The sequence below is a fragment of the Harmonia axyridis genome, chromosome 3 (assembly GCF_914767665.1).
Source record: "Harmonia axyridis chromosome 3, icHarAxyr1.1, whole genome shotgun sequence".
NCBI lineage: Eukaryota > Metazoa > Arthropoda > Insecta > Coleoptera > Coccinellidae > Harmonia > Harmonia axyridis.
Window position 1 is genome coordinate 40,027,986 of NC_059503.1, and position 24,494 is coordinate 40,052,479.

At 35.6% G+C, this 24,494-nt stretch overlaps 1 protein-coding gene across 3 annotated transcripts in view; it reads right to left on the bottom strand.

Moving 5' to 3' along the window:
- The window catches only part of LOC123675032 (dynein axonemal heavy chain 7-like), a 122,518-nt gene that overhangs the window by 62,751 nt on the left and 35,273 nt on the right, over positions 1-24,494 (bottom strand). For 2 of the 3 annotated variants that reach the window (XM_045610259.1, XM_045610258.1), the window contains exons 5-14: positions 16,866-17,102; positions 15,790-16,137; positions 11,567-11,881; positions 7,258-7,476; positions 5,438-6,163; positions 4,636-5,089; positions 4,176-4,572; positions 3,842-4,089; positions 3,223-3,789; positions 896-1,097 (exon numbers count right to left, since the gene is read on the bottom strand). In XM_045610259.1, coding sequence (XP_045466215.1) covers positions 896-1,097; positions 3,223-3,789; positions 3,842-4,089; positions 4,176-4,572; positions 4,636-5,089; positions 5,438-6,163; positions 7,258-7,476; positions 11,567-11,881; positions 15,790-16,137; positions 16,866-17,102 — 3,713 coding nt within the window. Of the gene's footprint in view, positions 1-895; positions 1,098-3,222; positions 3,790-3,841; positions 4,090-4,175; positions 4,573-4,635; positions 5,090-5,437; positions 6,164-7,257; positions 7,477-11,566; positions 11,882-15,789; positions 16,138-16,865; positions 17,103-17,486; positions 17,613-24,494 lie in introns of those variants that run through there. The other variant, XM_045610260.1, reaches the window with a different exon arrangement.

Consider the following 24,494-nt stretch of genomic DNA (forward strand, 5'->3'; position numbering starts at 1 on the left):
AAATATGAAAATACTTCATTCAATTTTTGGGAATACGAAAACGAAACCAGCCCCACTATCCATGTCAACCAATCTTTTTTGAAATTTTGAATCTTCTCACCATCAAATTAATACTTATCGGAGAAAGGGACACAATTTCCTCTGATGAGTATCAATTGATTTAAAATAATTAAGGAATCAGAGCAACGCATGTGATTAACTTAATTGACGTTATTTTCTCAGATATAGGTAAATAATATAATTGATCTCCGTATATGTTTTTCTACATTTTTTACTTATGACCCTTCTATCCACTCCATCTAAGTCGTTTGATTTAAAACTAAGAAAATGTTTAATGTGAGTTGAACTTCAACGGAATTGAATTTATTCAAATCTCAGATCCTCAATTTAATTTTTTGAAACGAAAAATATTTTTGAATAACTAACCAGTTCCCCTTTCATCTCATGGAAATTTTTAAATGAAAAATTAGCATATATTCCTCTCACAAACGCCGACTATCTTGTGCAAAATTTAATTTCGATTGGATAAGCAGTTCGGGGGTGAAAATACACGTTCAAATTTATTACTGTTAAACTTCAGTTCTCTTGAAGGTCTCATTCCAATTAACTACTCAAAGTCAATGTTAGGAACTTAATTAATTATATCCAAGGTCAAAGGCGTAGCCAAGGAGGTAGCCAAACCACCCTTCTCCCAAATTCGGGGGGTGAGTTGTACCATACTCATGTTTCAACACAAAGGTCCGGTAGAAATCAAAATAGGAATCTAGGGACAATCCAAACACTCATTTATTCCTGAGAAAAGAATTTGTTATTATGCCTTCTTTATACGCCCTTGTCATGAAACTGAAACCTGATGGCTACGCCCGAGTCCAAGGTAATAAAAATGTTTACAAACTGTTGCTGGTGAGGCCTGCTCTAAATCCATAACTTCAAATATAAGCGACATGGATGACGTCATTGACATAACTTCACCGGACATCAAACACAATTTCTTATTGTCGTCCAAAGCACTGTTCATATTTTCTATCCAGACGGCATCTACTGGACCGTCAAAGATGATCCATTTCCTGTCAGTCGAAATATCTTGGGTATATCCCCTGGAATGAAAAGCACAATTAGCTGAATATTGAAAAAAAATAAGTATGCTAAAAATCTCTGGAACACATTAATTCATCAGATGTGGGAAAATTACCAGTTTTTGATTCTTAAAACACTTTTTTGTAATACTTGAACAACAAGAAAAGTTGATTCACTCAAAACAAGAATAACATACCTTTAAAAATGCCAAATAATAAACTAAGAATAAAATTAACAATGGCAAAACATTAGGAATACGATTATAAAAATTCATTTATTGTAAATATCAAGACCAAAATCCTTATAGTTAGATAAATTAATGCCAGATGACATGTTTAATACTTATATAATTGTTGTGGGGGTAAATGTTCTTTTTGGATGTTGTTGAATTTTTCAGATGCTGAAGCAATATAATCTACTGTTTGATAGACATCTTTGATAGCGCCTGGAATTACCATGGCCGTTCGTTGTTCGTTTTCTTTTCTCTCTAGGAGTTTCATTGTATTGCCTTTAGCGACCGAATTAGATTGCAATATTTTTAAACGGTTAAAAAATCACCCGGAATCAGCCAAGAGAATGGTTGAGGACCACCTGAAACAGTATTCGATATATTCCTTAGAATTAGGTAAAAAAAACTGGAAAGACCATCTATGGTATGCGTAATAATAGATTCCTTGTTACATTTCTTGTCTTTATTATCCTCATTAAGAATAGTGGATTGTCGCAGTCGTGATTTCTTATTTCCATATATTTCCTGTCTAATGAAAGCCATAACCTAACACTATCATTGCATCAAATATTTCAAAGCTGGTTATGCTGAGAATTTTTTTCCATTGCATCATTTTTCGTATCGACTAAATACAACTTGATATTTCACACCAAGGCCGTAGATGAGAGCTTCTTTTCCGAGGACGATGAGGAGGTTTAGGCACACCTCATTTCAAAATATATACAGGGTGTTTCCTAAACATGCGGCAAAAATTCAGGGGGTTGTTCCTTGGACTATTTTAAGCATGTTTTGTCCTTGGATGATTTTTGAAAAACCTCTTTGTTTCGAAGATACAGGGCGAACAACATTTTTCATATTTTTAAAATTAATAATAGTTTAAATAAAAATGCGTACCGCACTGTGTTTACTAAGTAGGTACAATTTATTTTTAAATTTGTTTAACAACATTCCAATTACTAAAAACGGCCAGTTTTTTGACTAAAAATTGATAAGTGCAGATGGTAAAGGAATACAGATTAAACACGGTTTTCATTTGAATTCGTTTTGTGATGTATTATTATTATTATTATTTGTTTTTGAAAGGGTTCGGCAGTCAATGAGGAGAAGATTGGATGCTTGTATGCTGGCTAGAGGTGGTCATTTTCAACAGTTTTTGTAGGTTGAGTTGAATTTTCATGTAATTTTTCATAATAAAATGTTATTATCTGAAATTTTGTTTCCCCTATATCTTCGAAACAAATAGGTTTTTCAAAAATCATCAAAGGACAAAATATTCTTAGAATAGTCCAAGGAACAACCCCCTGAATTTTTGCCGCATGTTTAGGAAACACCCTGTATACAAAATATGTATTGGAAAATACAAAAATATGCTGATTCTTGTTCTTCTGTGGACAGACTCCAAAAGGTCACCATTGATTCTAGGAATACCTTTCGAATTCCGCTCTAGACGGTTTGAATTTTATGGCAAGGATATATAATCCGTTCAAACGAGGTTCAAATGAGCTCACCAGCCTCCTCCTCCTGGTTGCTACGGCTCTTTTTCTGTGATTTAGGCGACATAAGACCTGTAGTTAGTTTGAATACATCGTTCTTCATATATCAGATGGAAGATCATTGTTTAAACTTATTTTAAATTGTGCAATTTTCAGATGAATCACTGACAAAAGTGGATCGAAGAAATTAAGTGACCATTCCACTTATCCGTTGCTAATGGGTTGCACACACTGAATAACTCTTTAAATGATAAGATCTTTAGTTGAACTTTTGTAAGCAGCAAGAAGCATATATAGATATTATTGACGCACTCATGTCATTGAACTACTTGGACTTGTTACTTGATTTTGAGTTTGCCTTATTATTATGTTATTTTGAAGATTCAATCAACCACATCAGTCAAGAAAAATACACCACATTACCTATAAGTGTTGGATACAACACCGTCGAACCACTCGTACGACACAGGATCAAACTGTCCGTACAACTGTCCCATGGTGATAGCTTTTGGATTTAGAAACTGGTATTTCACAGACTCTTCTGGATGACCCCTGCTTTTCATCAGACTCAAAGAGCTGGCCAGTACCTTCAATGTAGAGGTTTTTCCGGCAAATGTACCTCCAACGATCATGAATCCATGCCTGACGATCATCATCTCGTAGGTCTGAATGATCTTCTCCTGAAAGCAATCTACTGGCTTCAGATTCATGGACTTTGCGCACTTTATTATGGCCTTCGTCAGGTCAGTGTAGTCGGCTTTTGGTAATTTTATACCAGGAAACAGATCGGATATGATTCCTGAAAAGAGCGGTAGGTCATGCGTTAGGAATTTTGGCTGATTCACGTCAATAATAGCTCTCAGGAGAAGTATGGGCTCTCTCAGATTCGGAAAACTTCTTTTGTTGTTGCCCGCCGCAGAAAGAACTGATTTTACTGCTCTCATGCCGTAATCGTAGTGATTCTGGGAGCTGAGCTGTTCAGAGCACAACCTAAGGAATAAGGTCATAAAGATTTCATTGAGCCTAAAACGATTTTTCAAACCTATAGGTGGTCACTATTTTCACAGATAAATTTCGAGCATCGATGAATCCGAATGAATATAGTGATATTTCTCCTATCATAGCATAATCTGGCACCATCATTGCCACAGTTCGGAACAGAACCTTCAGGTTATCAGGCAATTCTGATCTACCAGCATATCCAGGGTTCATAGTGATGCAAACATAACAGTTCGGGTTCAGCTTCAATTCAGTTCCTTCAAAGTTGAAGGTCTTCAAGTGTGCTCTTACCTGCGAACATTTTTAAATTGAAGTGGCAAAAGTATACATCAGAAACTGAATATTGTATATTTTTTTTAAAGATTTAGCGAACTCACCGCCATAATAATGGACAGAATCTGCTGCGCTACTACAGACAATACCTCTATATCTATCCTGTTGAATTCGTCGAAGCAAGCCCAAGCTCCACAAGAAGCTAACCCCTTGAAAAACTTCCCCATAGCTCTATAGTCCAAACCATCAGAGCAATTGAACACCACACATTGAACTGCTAAAGCTTTGGCCAAATCTTTAGTCGTTTCTGTCTTGCCAGTGCCCGCAGGTCCTTCAGGGGCACCATTCAGATGTAGGTGGTAGGCACCAATAAGAGTTCTATAACACCTATCTGTGAGTGGGGTAATAACAAGCCTATCGGTATTTCCCAGGTATTCGTAGGCATATTTAACGGAGGCATTTATAAGCTTCACGACGCAATCATCATCTTGGATGTAGTATCTGGAAATTTGGTCAGAACATGAATTAAGCATATTTTTTTATACATGAAAAAGATCCAAGAACCTCAGCTGTGACAGCCATTTGAATTCCTTATCATCCTGTACATCATGCTTAACCATTTCTTCAACGACATCTTTAGCATGTACATCAATAACAATCAGAGCCTTTATCGTTATCCTGGAGAGCATAGATAGAGTTGGGTCCCTTATTAAAGCCACAATTTCTTGCAACTGTTCCTTGAGATCCTCAAAGAAGCTTGTGATATCCATACCTTCAAACTTATTGAGAGCGTTGTGTACATTAGTTGTCCATTGAATTTGTGAAACAGCAAGGACGACTTGACCCTGCCACTTCTGTACCCATTGATTTCTTGGCATCATCAAATAGCTCTTGTTGCTCTTCAGTATCAGTTCTCTGACCGATAATATCATTTGTTCTTCTACCCAAACCAACCATTTTTCAACGCTACCTCCAGCTTCCTTTGGATTTATGATATTCTTCAATCTTATTCTCTCACCTCAAAAATTCATGAATATCATTCGACAGATCTGAATATTTATTTATTGCTATGGGAATATAAATTTTTCAGCCAATTTTGACGAATACTAATATGAGGTACTGGTAATCGCTTGAAATTTCAAAGACAAAGAATATGGCGTATAGAACGTACTCTCGTTTATACACCTATATCACTATAATCGGTTTTTTTACTGAAAGTAAACAATTCAATTCGACAAACTAAAATTACTTGATCCAAATAATTGAAGTTTTAATGCATTTCTAACTTTTAGTCATTTAATAGTTATATGTATTTCTTTTTGGTTCAAATATTTCTTTAAAAACATCATTGAATTCATTATTCTACCTTCTCCACTTATAATTTCATGTATTAGTAGGGCCTCGTCAAACTCCAATTTATCTATGGCTTCGAAACATTTCTTCAAGTGTGGCTGTACCCTCAATGGATCCTTCGTTTCAGAGAGTATCTCTAGCATTTCGTCGTTTGACAAGAAGAAGAAACGTGGGAAATACAATCTCTTCCGCTCTAAATACGCTGTCACTCCTTCATTGATTTCCTCCAACAGTTCTAGGCAGTGTTCCATCATTTCGTAGATCCCCGCAGCCCCAGCTGTCTGAAAAACTAATGGTTCTTTCACAACTTGATCCATGAACCTCTTGTAGGTATCGTTGACTTCTTTAAAGAGCAGACCTTCCTCGGGCATTTGACTGACAATATCTTTTGAGGAGAAAATAGGTAGGAGGTAAAGCCACTGAGATTGAACTTTTCCCAATACGTCTATCGTTCTATTTATTCTCAATATTTTATCGTAGAATGTCCTCACTTCGACCTCGTATGGTTTAACGAATACAGAACCTCTCATAGTGAGCGCTTTGACGATGTGATCGTCAAGAACCACTTGGATGTCATCTAATGCTGTTAGAATGGGTAGCTTTGTGTCCTTGTAACTGCTCACCTTAAACATGATCTCTTTCCATTCGTTTTGCATTTTAGTGAGATTGTTTAACAGCTCTCTTTCTTTCGTAGCGCCTATACTTATAACTTCGTACTGGTCTATATTTGGCTCCAATCCTTCATGAAAAAAAGGAAGTATTGAGCTTGTTTTAATGAAAAATGTTTTCAATGAATTTATAACTCGAATTGAAAGCTACAGTTGCCTCAAAAAACAGTCACTGATACTAGTTATGAACATTTTTGATTTTGATTATATAATAAGCAAAAGAGTATGCTATGAAATATCCTAAGCTGACTTTTCACTTCTTCTTAATATATTCTTGAATAGAATAATAATAATATATTTATTCTCACTATCCTGATTCTGATATGATATCCTTGATATATTTATTTTGATTCCAACTCTATCGGCGGTAACGGAAGTATTGTGATCACGTTTGAGATACAAAAAACTTTGGTCTCCGATTTTGAAATTACCGCTGACTAAATTAATTTAGGACCATCCTGAACAAGTTTGGTTTCAAGTCCGTATTTCAGTCGTTATTGTTATTTAGTTGCGCTGTAGATGGTCTTATATAGCATTCGAACACTCCAGATGAAGGATATCCGTTTAGCATGTGCTAAGGTGGAATTCCATATCTCACGTTAAAAAATTTGTTATGTTTGTTTGGACTTGTTCGAAAGTTATTGCAAAGGAATCAAATTTTTTTCAGTTGAATGAAATGTTTAGTTTCCTCGGAACCTGAGATTCCCGTTAGCTCAATATTTTGTATTCTACTAACCCAATGCTCATAAAATTCTATATGGGTATTCAGGCGGCGTCATAAGTATCTATTATTTATCGAAGAAATTTCAGCTCATTCGGATGAATAATTGGGTGCTCTCAAACATGAAATTCACAGGATCTTACTCATATTCTGCTTTACTTATCCGAAGTTGATATTGATTCAGTTGATGATGTATAAACCCAAGAATTTCTCAAGAATAATGTGAATGTCAAAGACAGACTAAAAAAGAAACCTCACTAAATAAAATGCAAATGTTTGTTGAGCTAAATGTGAGATGATAATAACATTTTGAAACCCTTTATTCACGGGATCAGCCGAAAAACATTAATATCTTACAGAGACTCAAATAATTTATGAAAGAATAATAAAAACTATAGCATAAAATTATAACTTGTGATCAAGTGAACATGAGCAATATACTACCTAATTTCATCATCTTCCGGAGACTGGTACCAGCATCAGGGGTGAGATTGAAGCCAGCGATGTCAGACATATCTTTCCAGTGACGGTCCATTAAAGCTGGATTACACATTATTCTCATCATAGTCATAGCTGGTCTAAATTTTTTTATCTCTTGCAAACCTTGAGAAATCAACTTGATTGGAGAAGGTTGCTTCAATTCATCTATATCCTCGACCAGACCTGAAAATTACTCATTCTCAACAAATCTCAAAGACTATAGAGCCTTTCATTTATGTCCAAAATTATGATAAGTCATAACTTATTTTCTTTCACTTACAGTGAGAATACCAATTTCAGAAAACGCTATATCAATCAGCATTGAAGCAGAAGCTTTGTTGCTGATATGCATATCATATTATCACTCAAAGTTTGAATTTTCCTACTAATCAATTACAAGGAATAATGAGGGGGCCCTCTTCTGTACGGTGAAAAAGTGTCACACAGGAAGCTATGGCTGCCTACGTGGTGACGTTGGTTGTTGCCCTATAATCCATAGGGTCTGCCTATCGAAACCACAGGTTGACCCAATTTATTTGTTGTTTTCAACCAAGTGCTGTTCATCCTAACACTTTTTCCCCATACTAAAGAGGGCCGAAAGCCCGAAACTACGGTTAAAAATACGCTATATTAGTGTGACGTCACACACCCCCATTTTTGATTCTCCTGTCAGTGTTCGAAATCCAAACAGATAAATTGTCATTCAAATTAGTACGGTATCGTTGAAGGAATTGGCTTATTTGGCTTATTGGCTATTTGAGGAACGATTTCAGTATTAATTGATAGACAGAAGGAACGAGGTTAATACCAGTAAGTTTGAATCCTGTATCATTCCCAGATTTTGTAAAAAGCCGTGTTTATTAGTTGAACTTCAAGTTCGAACTTACTGGCTTTAATCTCGTGCCTTCTGTCTATCAATTAATGGAAAATCGTTCCTTAAATAATATTATTTATCAAAATAAGCCAATTTGTTTGTTTGGATTCCGAACAATCCGAACACTGACAGGAGAACTGAAATGGCGGTGTGTGACGTCATCACTAATAGAGCGTATACTCCTTGAGGGATGTGTCCTTAACCTCTTTCTATTCTTGTGTAATTGTTTTCTTCTTCTTCTCTTCCTTTATTAGTGCTTGTTAAGCGCTTCTGAGTACTTTATTTTGCACATATCGGATTTGCATTAATGGAAATCGTCTAAGGCGATAGAAGACCAGGTCGGCGTATGTTACTATGAGTCGAATGTAGGTATGACGTCTAGTTCTACGCCTAAATACAAGGTATCTCAAAATAATGTTTATATGTATAGGAGCGGTTCGAAAAAAATGATCCGTTCATCGCAAAAATGTTCATCAATTATGAAAACACACTATTTGGCTATTTATTTCTATAGACAATGATGTCGTCCAAATGCTTCTCGTTAACCATTCAATCTAACACTAAAATTCCTGATGGCTTCAATTCCACTGTGAATTTTTGATTTAACTGGGACAGGGTTAGTTAGTCTACTGATGAACACTTTAGATGTAAGAAAACCCCTTAGGTGATAATAATAATTAATTGATGGGCTGAAGGATCTCGGTCGATTGCCCTTTGATTTAACTTGTTTTCAATAAAGATAAGTTATTATTATTATTAATTATTTGATACCTTAAAACATATGCATGTATAGGACAAGAAAATACATAGATACAAATACATAAATGTAGGGTTTTTATATCGTTGTCTAGGGGTTTATATAAAAAGGCCGCCGGAACTTAACTATTGTTTATTCACACTATGTACAATTCAACTTCAATTGAATGTACAGCCCCTGAACTTTCGTCTATCGAACTAACGAAGTTATTTTATTTCGTATAATTCTTAATCGTCTAATTGTCTGATTATTCGAGTTGATCCGTCTATATCTAACGTCGAATTATCTAACTAGCTGCGTCTACTATATTTCACGTCGAATCATATGCGTCTATCACGTCGAATTCTAACTATGTCCGTATATTCTCTAACGTCGAATACCACCTTCGTCCCCTTGTATCGTGTTCCAGTCTCAGTCTTAAGTCTCAAGTACCTCTTCCCCTTACGTCTCCCTATATCGATAAAACTGCATGGTCCACCGTTTTAGGATGGATCGTGTAGTTTTCGTTTCGTCAAGTCAGTAGCGTATCATTCAGTTGGGTGTTAAGAATTCGGTTCCCACATAAATAAATCCGACTATTCTCGAAAATAGTCTACAACAAAATAATGGCACTTCTCAACTAGTTTGATCTCAACAACCTTTTTGAATTTCTTCAGTTCTAGAAACTTCATGCATTTTGGCAGATAATTAAACAATTTAATAACCTGATATATAGGTGAATATTTGTATTTGGTAGTTTCATGGTTAGGAATATACCCATTTCTAGTATTATAGCTACGGAAATTAGAAAGTTTGATTAGATTATTTAAATTCTATTTAATATAAACAGAGCACTTGAAAATATGGAATACCACTAACCACAAAAATCGGTCTACAGGAGGATTTCGGTGCTATAGATCGTCCGCAAGATTCGTTTCTGAATTAGAAAATTCCTACATATATCCGAAAAATTTTCATACAGCATAATATGAGAAGGAACTTACAATGCTCTGCTGATGGAATGATACCCTGCGAATGGCGAACTAGTTTACGTTCTCCACTCCTTAAAGTGGAATGATGTTAATCATCAGAGAATTTGGACGACACCAACCAACGAAGCACCGAACTAACCCGTAACACAGCTCCTTCAAGACATCAAATGTACGAGCAGTAGCTTACATAGATGTGTCATTGGCGAATAAAAGTAATAGAGAGTCGGGAACATTTGTAATATCAGCTATCATCTTTCTCATTAATATGTAAATCATTGATGAATAACAGGAACAGAAGCGGTCCAAGAACAAAACCCTGGGGAACTCCAAGATTCAGTTCATATTCATCTGATAGATAATTTTTAACCTTGATTGACATTGTCTGCCCTCAAGAAAACTTGAGAGCCAATTCGGAAATACCTACACTCCTGAAACCCAGAGATTGTAACATTTGTCATGAAGAATTTTGAAAATAGGGATTCACGGATTGGCTTGATTTTCAAGCTACTTGGCTTGAGCTTGACTTTATTTCAAGTCAAACTCAAGTCAAGTCAAGTATTGGATTTTCTATCTCAAGTCAAGTATTTATTTTTCAAGTACTTGAATAATATCAAGCTACTTGATTTTCAGCAGTTTTATTGTTTAGTGTCAGATCAATAGAAAAATGATGGAATTAGAAGAAACCTTGCAAAAAACACAGTTATTCATTAAACTTATTGTATAAAAGAACTTATTGTATAAAAGAACGAAAATTTAAACTTTTGTGAAACAGAAATATACATGAAATCACTATAAATCATATATGTGAAACGTATAGCCATTTTTCCAATCCATTCTTCTAGGAATTCTGATTTCTTGGAAAAAGAAGAAAATGCCACCCTCCAATATTTGCTGCCCCTCTAGAGGGGGCACTTCGGCAATCGGCTTCAAGTTCTTCTGCTGAGTTTCGTTTTCATAAAAAGCTTGAACATTTTGTGTTTTTTTTTGAGATGATTGAGTAAATCAATCGGATGATGCGGATGAACCATTATTTCAAATTCGAATGCGCCCACGCCCAACCCTAGTTAATTTGATAAAAAATCCTCTGTGAAACTAAATAAAATTTTCCTATACATAGGTGCTTCTGGGAATTCGGATTTCTCGTAAAAATGGAAAAAGCCACCCTTCAATATTTGCCGCTTTGGCGAAATTAGTTTTGTTTTTTCCTGAGAAAAAATTCCAAGCCAATACTTTAAGTGAAAATTATGGAAATTGTTTATTTCGTCCCTAGCGAATTGCGAACTGCAAAATTCGAAATAATTCGATTCAAACAATACTAGTCCTCCATGATGACCTTCATTCATGGTATGCGTTTGTCACACTCTTCCCGGGACACCCTGTAGATCATTGATTTGAACATTAGAGAAAAAAATAACTAAGCCCTGGGCCACGTGACCACGAGGGAGAGGATAATGATATTTGAAATTCAACCAATGATAAGGGAAGCAAAATCACGTGATTTGAAATGGTTCAATCAATGATCTATTAGTTCATCCAATTAAAACATCGGTTGGTTGGGCCTTGGGCCACGAGGTGTAAACATCGTTCCTCTTAGAGTCAATTACTCCCTCTCCTTCTCTCTCTTTGCGCTATCTATTTATTATTAGATCATTGGTTATATCATAAACTTACCTTCGAACTGAAACGATGATTTATCAATCTGTCTTTGTCTGACTTCACTTCTGTAAAACTTTTGTTGCTTCAGGTATTCCCTTGAGAAATCGTCTAGAATTTGTTCGGCTTCTTCGAAAACCAAAAACTCGAATTGTCCATCCAACCACACAAGTAGCTTTCTTTTCAGATCCTTACAAATTTTGAGTAGATGATAAAAAGGGTAAACAAATGCAATCATATCCGTGTATTCAGGATAAAATGATGGTTTGAACCCTAGATAACTTTCCTCTTTTCTTATCCAAGAGATCTTTCCATCGATATCTCGTAGTTCAACTAAAAATCAAGTGATAGATAATCGACTCGTTTCAATGGAGAAAATATCGATTATTAGGAGGCTAAATCATGACAATATCATTGAGAAAGATTCAAAACTAAAGAAGTTAGTGATACGTGGCAAGATGAACAGATATCGATCTAACATCTAAAATACAAAGCTTTAATTATTTACTTAGATTCTCATACAACAATTGCATCCCCAGGGAACTTTTGTTACAAAGAGGCATCTTGCAACGGGAACCTCTAGAGCTATCTGGTAATATAATTAAACATTCCGTAATCAAGTGCATCCCCAGTGGAACTCTTGAAACACGTCGCCATCGCCAACGTACAGACCTAGTGCGTTAGGTCCGAGTCTAAAGTTCGTCATCAAGTGCTTCCCCAGTGGAACTCTAGAAACACATCGCCGTCGCTATCACCATCGTGCAGACCTAGTGCGTTAGGTTCTCCAAGTGTATTTTCGCCTTCGACAACCAGGACTTGTGCCGGAAGTCCTTCACGTACGGTTTACTGAAACCTCAAGAGACTCTCATATACATACCGCATACCTGCTTATTTTAATACAATTTGTAAAACCGCACTAACCCTTTATTTTAATGTAAGACTTTGGAGAATACATTTATTTCAAACCTCGTGTTAGTTATTAATGCAAAATCCCCTTACAACCGATCATGTTAATTGCATCATAACGAGAACCACAGAAGAATAAGTGAAACCTTAAAAAAAAATCATAAAAAAGAAAAGAAACATAAAAAAGAATAACTGAACCATAAAAAATTACATAATTGAAACCACAGGAGAAATTTATTTGAAAATGAAACAGTGATAAAGTGTATTTCCTAAATATTTGATTGTCACTTTTCCTCAAAATTCATCTCGATCGAATCTGTAGTTTTAAAATTAGCAAAAAAAAATGAGCGATCTCTGGTTGAATTTAGCCGAATAACGAAATTAAATTAACCGCGGTATTCAAGATACCAACATATCCTACAAATTGCAAGTTTTCAGTTACTTTCGACAATTAACGTATAGACGATCGGCCGAACTGACAGAATTGAATTTGAGGATATTTCGTGATAGTTGACTCAAACCAAATGATTTGATACAATTCTCTGCTCAAAATTCGAAAACTACTGACTTTGCTACGTTGGACAGTATAGCTTAACCCCTTCGGTAAGGAAGCGAGCCTCAAACCTCGTCATTACTGTCTCTTACATTTTTCCGTTCTTAATTGAAATGTTTCGTCCTTTTGGAAACAATGTGTTCCCAGCCCCAGCCAAACACCCTGTATAATATATTTTGGCGAGTCTTTCTCGAGTCAAGTTACAAGGTGCGCCCTCTCCCAGGGGTTCGATGTTTCGTCACGAAATCTCTGATGGACTCTTCAGTTGGGCTATCCAGCGATCTCTGCCCAAGACACACCCTCTGACTCCATCGTGAGAGGTGTCTCTGTTGCAACGCAACGACCCTTTTAAATCCGCCGGGGCCGAAGTAGTGTGCCGCGAACAGCCATAGCGCTATATGTTATCAGACAGAGTCACTACAATATAATAATTTTTCTTGAGCAAGTTCTGCACCTTAGTTAGGATAATATATATTGAGTTATTGGGTATAGGTGACCAAATATATTCCAGTAAAATACTCTTTATTTTTATTCATCAATGACGACGTTTCGGCTATTGTTTGTAGCCATTCTCAAGTCTAAAAAAATTATCCTACTTCAGATCTTACAATAAATATAATACTACAAATACTCTTTAGAACACAAAAAAACAAATACAATAAATACTTTACAATAATCTTAATCAACAATCCTTACTCGTTGCTGTATGTTAGGTAATCTATTTCTTCTATTTTTATCCTTTATTATATTGGAATAAATTGAACTGAAATTCGCACAGTCTGTTATTCTATTCATTGACTTTATTTCTCGTTTTATAAAAAATTTTTCTGCTATTTCTCTTTTGTTCTTTATTTTTTCCTTATATAGAATGCTAGTTTCTTCAAAATCCATATCGTGGCCTAGCTTCAAAACATGTTCGGCTGAAGCCGTACTTTCTGCTTTATTCGTCCTAATCGTACTCTTATGTGCGGAAATTCTGTTTTTCAACTTTTGCTTTGTTGTTCCAATATATTTAAGATCGCAGATTTCACAGGGAATTGAATAAACTAGATTTGACTGATCCCATTTTTCAGTTTTATCTTTAATTTTTGTATAAATAGTATTTAGCTTATTTTCACTTTTAAAGACCACTGCATATCCATATTTTTTCATTATGTTTCTGATTTTTTCTCCAGCACCCTTTATGTATGGTAATACTAACATTTTTGTCAAGTCTATTTCTTTTTTTGTTTTCTGTTCTGTGTTGTAATGAAGGAAACTGCGGTTCTACACTATTCTTTCTACCATTTTCTTAGGGAAGCCATTTTCAAGTAGTACTTGTTTAACTAAGGCCAATTTTTCTTCTCTATGTATTGGTGAAGAAAGTTCTATTGCTCTATCACTAAGTCCCATAGCCTCTGTTTTCTTTTGTTCTTTGGGGTGACATGATGAATAATGAAGGTACCTTCGGGACCAAGTGGGCTTTTGGTACCAACATGTTGCAATACTTCCATTGTTTCTTCTGAACAAAACTTCTAAAAATGCGATTGTTCCATTTTTTTCTTTTTCAATTGTAAAACTAATGTTCTAAAACTTTTTCTTTTCCTTTTTGTATAGATAAAACAATGTCATCCATATATCTTTTATAGAAACCAAGATTTATCTTCAACAACTTTCTTATTTCTCCTTCAATATACTCCATCACTAAATTAGCTATAGATGCTGCTATTGGGTTATCCATAGCAATTCCTTCTTTTTGTGAGTACCATTTTCCTTTATATGAGAAGTAAGTATTTTCAAGGCAAAATTTTACTCCAGTTAAGAATTCGTTTTTTTTAAGAGATATATGATTTTTTATTTCCTCCCGTTTGTTTGACACCACAGAAACAGCCAACTTTACTGGAATGTTCGTATAAAGTGATACTACATTCAAGGACACGAGAACATGATCAGTGGGTATTTTAATTCTCCTTATATATTCAACAAACTGCCAAAAATCTTCAACGTAGGAATCCGTTTTCTCGACTACTTTCTGTAGAATATTGTTTAGAAAACACCCCATATTGTAAGATGGTGATGTCATGCTAGCCACAATGGGCCTCAGTGGTCTTCCCTCCTTATGGATCTTCATAAGTCCATATATTTCAGGACAAACAGATGTAGCACATTAATTTATTATAATCCTGTAGTGTTATTATATTTTTTGATTTCCAATCTTTAATGATTTTGTTATTTTTTTCCTGTAGATAATTAGTGAGGTCTTTATTGATTTCTTTATATATATTTTAATCATTCAGTAGCTGTGCCATTTTGTTTTCGTATTCTTCTTTGTGAACAATGGCAGTGGTGTTTCCTTAATCAACTTTAAGTACCATTATTTCTTCATGTTCACGAAAGAAGTTCCTTGTTTCCTAGAAATACTTGTTTCATAATGGTGAGAGAATTCTCTATTTTCCTGTCTTGTGTGCTGTCGTTTGAGATAGTGTCACAAAGTGTGATTTTTTTTTTGTGTTTTTGAAGAATATTTAAAATTTTAAAGTATTTATTGTATTTGTTTTTTTGTGTTTTAAAGAGTATTTGTAGTATTATATTTATTGTAAGATCTGAAGTAGGATAATTTTTTTAGACTTGAGAATGGCTACAAACAATAGCCGAAACGTCGTCATTGATGGATAAAAATAAAGAGTATTTTACTGGAATATATTTTGTCACCTATACCCAATAACTCAATATATATTATAATAATTTTTCTTTCAAAATTAAAAATCAATCAGAAAATACATTTCAAATTCAATACACATACCCATCATAGAAGCCATAGCATTCATATATTGCCTTGCTTGTTGAAAGTCATCCATGGCATTGAAAATTTCCAATTTCGGCATCAAATTCTTGACTCTTTCCTTCACCTCATCCATGGTCTTATGCAAAAACTCCTCGGCCTCAAACTTCAGCTGCTCGAACACCTCCGAGTTTCTATCAAGCACTTCTCCAATTCTTTTCAACCACTTCACAGTGGTCGAATTCATATCCATATGTTCCTTCGTTAATGTTCCATACTCTATCAAAGTGGTCAAGCTTTTCAAACTCGCCTTGATTCTTTCTATCAGTTCTTCTAATAAAGTAGATTTAACATAAACAACATATTTTCCTGAAAATATATCAAACATCAGAAGAGCGGTCAACACCAAAGAAATAAAATAGTATCAAATTGAGGTGAATTGTATGAAAATTATATTGGAAAAATATTGAGGAAATATACGAGATAAGAAAACCAACCTTGCATCGGATATATATGAATCATTTTAGGAAGAAGATGAAAAAATGTCGATAAACGATATAATGAGAAAAATAAATATTGACAAAATAAAGATTCATATTACTATACTGAAAATCTTGGGAATAATTTGTGTTAAGAACCCTCAAGGAATTGAAGGTTAAAATTTCGAATATTTCTCAAAGGAAGATAAACAAGGTCTCCAGAAGGCAGTCTGATGATAAATTTTTGATGATGAAGATAACAATGTGTAATGTGTACATAAACAAATATATTCGATGAAACTTCCATTCATCATGCTTCTTTCCCATAATTTTAACTGATTTAATTGTGTTCTAATGGTGCTGTAGAGAAGAACAAATCAATTGAGAACTTGAAAAGAGGCGACGGGAAGGGATCGGACACAGACCACATCGATACCGCACTGACGAGGCAAATATGGGAAACTGCCTTAATGCAATATTGATGCAAACTATCACTTTACTACACTATTACGGTAAAGTAACTCATTACGACATTCACGTATCGTAATATATGATATAACATATTGACAGAAGGTGAAAGCTTATACAAAACTATGAGAAAAATCAACTAAAACCTACCTTGCTCAATAAGCTCTTCAGTTGTTGTGGGCACTTGTAACGCTTTGGTTTCTATCATTTGAAATGACTCTATGATATCTTCATTCTCCCATTGGTGGAGTGAAGATAGTTGTAGGAAAAGATCCTCCTCAACCACAAGAATTGAATCTCGTAGGGTTTCTAGATATTCGTAGATTGCAAGCTCACCTATAGAGAAATACTCATCACACCTGATTAACTGGGCTTTCTCGAAATACTCTGGAAAAAATAATTAAATATTTATCTCCTCAGAACTACGAGTTTTATCCACTGTTGACTGCTTTACCAATCAAGTTTATTCTATATACTGGTAAAATGAAAGGTATGAAGGGCATTACTTATATTCAGAAACTTTTAACTCTATAGCTCACCTCTGACTGAGAGACTCTTTGAAGAGATAATAGTTAAGTGTGGAAAGTTGAGTGCAAACCGAAAAGACATTATGAAAATTTTTAACGGGAAAAGGTGATATTATTTGCAGACCTAGGTGCGTTATCAATCACAAAAAGCAATAAAAGAATTCGATTATAGCGATCAAATGTCATCATACCACACACTTCATATGTTATAGTTGATATGGTATAGAAAACTAATATACTTAACATTTAGAAATTGCATTATCAATGCAGGGTATAATAAATTTATTCTGATTTCTGAGAAATGAATTCTATTACTCAATTTCAAACATCTTTGGCACCATAACTGATAGATCCCCAAAAAGGACCTCTGAAACAGAATAAAAAAAAAACATACTTTTATAAAACTAACTAGACCTGGAAGAAAAAAGATTGCAAAAATTGTTACTAAGAACTGTGAACTTGTTGTTCCAATCGAGAAGTGAATAAAGTGTCAAAAATAGTTATTGTGTCGGTTCTCCAGAATATCTTTCATACGTGCCATGTTTCGTTTGAATAAGTTACATAATAAGTAATAACATAATATATTTTTATATTCTATATATTATTAGTAAACAGACAATGTTTGAGTAGTTTTTTTAAGGACAGCCAAAGGTTTTATTGGAATATAAAAGTTTTATTTTTACCGCTCTCGGTGAAAAATGGATATTTCTGGTCAACAGTGAATTCCAAGACAGTTATTCGACCGATGAGCGATGGTAATCGGTTTCATCAAGATACCCAGCATCCATCTAAAACCGGAAAAATCTTATTGTTCAGTCCTCGTGATTTTCCATTTGGAACGTATGTTATTTCTCCCATCCTAAACCATGACAAAATACAATTATTTTAAATCAATTAGACAGGAAACAGTCCAAATAACAAAAAACGTATAATGAAGAACACAATAGATATTATACAAAGAACTGGAGATATCCTCAGAAATGGCTTCAAGTCCTACCAGAAGAATTTCTGATTTGCTTGTTTCATTCCTTGGCCTACTCTCACCTAAGCTACAACGTTGTGTTATAGGTCATTCGAGTGGTAGACGTTGTAGAGTGAAGGTTGCGCAGCAAGGTGCGCAAAGAGTGAGAGAGTGAGTGAACACGTGGTCAGAGAGCGAACACGTCATTACGGCTCAAAGTTTTTTGTTTTAGTACTTTTCAGTACTGTGTGTGTAGTTGAAAGTACTTTTCAGTACTGTGTATTCTGTTAATAATATGTCCGATCACTCGGACGAAGGATTCGATATGGAGTTGGATCAAGATCCGGATCCTGCGTTCCAGGAGATGAATGCAGTCCGACGCGAGAATGCGAGACTGCAATCAAAATTGGATGAGATGTCGATTTTCAAACGTGAAAATGAAAAACTACATCGCCAAGAGAATAAGATGTCGCAATCCATCTCAAATCTCGTTCTTGAGATAAAATCTCTTCGGGAACTCCTCAGCCCAGGTTCTTCCCAGACTGTTACCCAAGTGCCAATAACCCCCACAACCGATGCTGAGGTCGCATCATATTCCGTTGCTGTGAAGAAAGGAGCCGTGCCAAAAGTTAGCCCAGATTTTCCGAAACTGGGCGAAACGCGTCGAAAACCCCAAACCGCTAACATATTAACACCCGCCAAGTTGATTGTACCCGCGATGGCCCCCCCTATGAAACGAGCTAGACAAGATAGTTCTTCGTCGACCGAGACAAGAAAGGAAACTCCCGTCAAGAAGGTTAGAAAACCGCCAATCACGATGATGGGGACATCAGATTGGACTCAAATTTCAAAGGAGCTTCACTCCCAGAAATTGAACTACAACCGCGCTACAGTGGTAAAAGACGGAATTAAAATCCTCGCGTCGTCTGTATGTGACTACAGAAAAATAATAAAATTCCTTGACCAACGCGGTAAGGAATATTATAGCTTCCAAACAGAAGATGAGAAGAAAGTTTATGCGGTTATTCGACATCTCCCTCTTGATGCCGATATAAAAATAATCCGAGAAGATCTGCATAATCAAGGGATTCAAGATGGCGAAGTCACTCGAATGACTTCAAATAAAACAAAGAAGAAAATGCCCCCATTTCTGGTTAAACCCCAAAAAAAGAGAAATTTTCACAATCACCAAGCCTTACAATCTTTGTATTGCAGTAGATCCAAAAAAAGAAGACAGGAGGACCTGGGCCATGCCATCGATGCCAAAGATATGGACATGCACAGAATAAGTGCACTTTTCCATGGAGATGCGTGAAATGCTCAGGAAATCACAGCAGCCAAGAGTGCACTCTAACCAGGAAGGACGAAGAAAGAAATGCTACATGTGCACTATGTGGCGAAACTGGACACCCAGCAAGTTACAAAGGCTGTATCGAATTCAAGCACGTGACGAAGAAAAGGACAAAAACTAAAATATCTCCAACAAAGGAAAAATCGACAGAAAAAGAACAAAAAACCACAACTGAGAATAAACAGTTTAAAAGAAACCCGTTGAAAAGAAATCTGTTGAAAAGAAACTTGCTAGAACGACTCAGCCCGCACAAAAGAGAGCGGAACAGAAAAATTCTGTCGATGATTTAGATAAAATCACCGAAAAACTATTGAGTAGAATAATGAGGAAATTCGAATCCGTAATAGATTCGAAAATGAACAATTTATTTGGTAAAACGAATTAATGAATCTTACGAAACAAAGGAAAAATATCAAGATAGTGTCATGGAACATAAACGGCTTGAAATCACGAAAAACCGAATTAGAAGAACTGATAGCAGAAGAAGATCCTGATATAATTGCCTTGCAAGAAACAAGGCTATCATCAAAGGATAAAATATCGTATCAAAATTACGTGGTACATAGAAATGATAGACCGAACACGGTAGACGGAGGTGGCGTGGCATTGATTGTCAAGAGAGGCATCTACCATAACGTCGAAAGAGCCAACCCTGATATCTTTATAGAAACAATAAAGGTCAATCTGAAAATGGACAAAGAAGAAATAAGTATAATCTCAACTTATAAACCTCCAGATGTACAATTACTTGAAGAAAATGAACAGAGTCTATTAGAAGGACAACACCCGAGGATAATTATAGGAGACCTGAATTGCAAATCACCCGAATGGAATAGCAGAGTCGAGAAATTGAAAAAATATGCTGATAAACATGAAGCAATTGTAATCGGACCTGAAACACCGACATACCTCCCAAAAGGTACAGAGCTGCCGGATGTGATTGACATAGTATTAATGAAAAATGTGAGACTGGACTTCACACTGAGAACCATAGAGGATGAAACTTCTGATCATAACCCTATCGAATTTATTCTAGGAACAGAACCTTATGATGAAAAATTGCAAACGAGAGGTTATACGAACTGGAAGAAATTCAGTAACAATTTGAAATTGGGAATTACAAAAATACCACAGATTGACACGCCAGAAGAACTCGAAGATAGAGTAAAGATTTAGAAGAACACATAGTGAAGGCATATAAGGACAGCAAAACTACAGGCCGATTAGTCTTTTACCAGCCCTAGGAAAGATAATAGAAAGAGTAGTTGCCAAGAGACTCAAAGAAGAAACCGAAAATCTGAATATTCTACCAACAGAACAATTCGGATTCAGAGATAAACATTCAACTGAACAACAACTTCTCCGACTAACAGAGTATATCGCCCAAGGCTTTCAAAACAAACAAGCTACTGGACTGTTATTACTAGATGTAACAAGAGCATTTGACAGAGTATGGCAGGAAGGACTAGCCTATAAAATGAGAACAGTAGGATACACAATTAAGATGTGCCGAATCATCAGAAATAACTTGAGGGATAGAAATTTCTACCTTAAATTAGAAGATGAAAAATCAACGCTAAGACACTTAGAAGCAGGAGTCCCACAAGGCTCAGTACTAGGACCTCTTCTGTATAATATATACATCCATGATATACCAAGGAATCCGAGAAATTTGCTTGACCTTTATGCGGATGACACAGGAATAGCAGTCAAACACAGAAGAGCAAATATCATACACCAAAGATTACAAGAAGCAGCAGACGAAATAACCAAATGGTGCATTAAATGGACGATCGAAATAAATGGACAGAAAAGCCAAGCTACCCTACTACAAAAGAGAAGATTACAAATGGAGGAAAAATTATCAATTGACGGTAACGAAGTTGAATGGCAAAAAGAAGCAAAATACCTAGGTGTGATCATGGATACGGGACTAACGTGGAAACAACATGTTAAGTATGCGGTGGATAAAACCAACAAAGCGATAAACCGTCTATACCCAATCATCAGAAGAAGAAGCCGAATGGTCATAAACACCAAACTCAGAATAATTAAAGCCGTTGCCAGACCCCAACTCACGTACGGCTCAGTGGCTTGAGGATACGCGGCAAAGAACTACATCAAGAGAATTCAATCAACGGAAGATAAATATCTAAGATGGGCAATAGATGCCCCTTGGTTTATTAGAAACATCCGAATCCACAGAGACCTAAAATGGGACAGAATTACTGACTTAATGAAGAAAAAAGCCGAAAGAATATTATAAAAATTGATAGAACATCCCAACGAAGAATTGAGAAGATTAATTGATTACGACCCTGCCGAAGATGCAAGAAGAATTAGAATATACCGCAAAAGACCCAGGGTTCAATTGCGAAACGATGACCTAAATATATAGGAAACTCAAGAAAACACATCAAATTGAAGAAACAATCCGAATAAAAAGGAATCCCGAATAACCCAGCACAATAGTGTGCAAGTCGAAATTTATCCGACCAAGAGATAAATGGTTTATAGGCTTTATGCCCGAAACCTAAGAAGCAGCAGGTTAGGTTTAGTGAGTATTCTCGCTCTTGATGAGCTAGGACCCTCACACTTATTCCTTTGGATAAGGTTCGTCTGTAAATGGATTCCCCCTGCTTTAACAAAAAAAAAAGTGTTATAGATAGGATCCTCCTCGAGTTATCGTGCATTTATCGAAGAGAAAAAAATCATAGGACTCATTCTCAACCTTTCACTAGACCCTTTTTCATTTCCAATAGATTGTTAAGTTTGCTCTGCGTTTTCATACTGAATTGTTTATTGTATATCAAAAATGCTCTGATCACTATGATCACAGAACAAGGCATATAGATATTTTCTGTTTTCCAAAACATATAGAATAGGTAAATTTCTGCACTCGCCAACATACTATGGCATCAGATTGTTCAATCATCTTCCGGAGTGACTGAAACTTTTGAAGTACATAAAATTGGAGAAAGAAATTAAGAAATTGTTATTGATAATTTTTTTTATAGTCTCAGCGAACATTTGAAATACTTTTTTGTTTGAGGAATCAACGATGCTACGAGTCTGAGTGCAGTAGATTTTTCTTTTCTTCAACGAAATGGAGGCTATTCAGTAGAGTATTACGGTCACATCATGGATTATACCTCGGATTTCATCATCTAGTTTGAAAGCTATGTATTTCAAGAAGTGACCATTGAAATGTCGGAGTAAAATAAACAAAACAATGAACTTCTGACTTAGCACCCCCTATCGGAAGCAGCAAAAACAAATTTATTATGAGTATATTTTGTTCCCAATCAACAAGATATTATCTTTAAGACGAGATCTAATTTGCTCAAAAATGTTCAGCCAAACTGAAGTTAAAGGCATTTCAATCAGTCAGATTTCTCCCTTTCACCTACCCTTATTTGATGTCGTGGAATCAAAAGTGAAAATTTAAAAAGATAGAGAATTTTCCAAGGATTACAGTGATTATATTTTTTCTTCAACTTCATATAAAACATTTTCGAGTAAAATTCATTTTTCTACTCGACGGTAGCTATTACGCCTCCTAGTGGTGAAGGTATGAACTTCAAAACAAATTCCATGGTGTTTTCTTGTACAGTTTAGTGGTGAAAATTTTTACCGCAAGTCTCTCCGATGAGTGGATCCTGAGATATAGCCGCTTACCTCGCTTATTTGCCCACCCTGTACATTATTCAAAATGGATGCCCGACCAAAAATTAGCTACTGTAAATGTAAATAAAAGTGTTGAAGAAGAAACAAATTTATCCATTCCATATCGGCGAGCACAATATTTGGGCTTCCCTTAAAATACACGTATCTGATTATTGGCATAGATGTGGTCCAGCAAGCCACACCACACGACCCATTTTGGCTTTATTGTAAAAATAACACTTCATTTTCCTTTTCGACAATGTGAATTCACCACCAAGATCTTGTAATTTATCTATCGCCTTTGGATTTTTTGTGGGGTTATGCGAAAAGTGTGTTATGCCGATAATCCTCAGACTATCGACGATCTGAACACCAACATCCATCGGCAGTGTACCGGTGAGCTATCGAAAATTACCTCACAAGGATCGAGTCAAGAGTCAAGAGATCACACGGTGGACATTTAAATGATGTATTCCACATATAATGACAATATCCAACCATTATATTGAAATGAATTCTCTTCGATATTCGAAATGATAGTGTGTTCTATATACAAAATGTACAAAAAAATGTATGAACTGTCCAGTCAGTATTGCGAGTAGAGAAGGGGAAATTGTGATGTGCGAAAATTGAACCCTATAACAGTTTCATCAAACCTGTTAAGCGCAGGATAGTAACTGACCATCAGCTTGAACGAACTATAGATATAGTCCTATAGTTCTCGAGACAGTGGCGTCCCAGACAGAAGCCTTGTGGGGATAAAAAAAAATATTATTCGTTTCCGATGTCCTTCGAATTTACAGGAACTTCTTGATTTTGATTTTCAATTCAAGTAGTTCGGAGCTTTTACTTCAGAATCTTATTAATTTTTACACGATTGTTTATTTTTATTATCAATTTGACATTTATAGCCTGTAAGTAAATAATGATTATACCTATGACAGTCAGATCGGATCAAGCCCTTTGAAATAACCGCTGGTTGATGAATTCTTGATTGAATTTTTAAACAATTGAATTATTGAGCGTTGTGACTTATAATGTATATTCCTCCTGGGGGATATATCCCCCTTATCCCCCTATTGGGTACGCGACTGTTTCGAGATGCTTTCAGCGAGCATCGAATTTGGGACACTCTGTACTTAGCATGCAACAAGTCAGGTTCCGCTGCCTCAAAATCATCTCTGATAACCATTAGCTCTCCATCCACGAGATACCAAATTGAAGTTAAAATTTCTGACACCTCTTCATAGAACATAATTCTTAGAAAAAGTTCC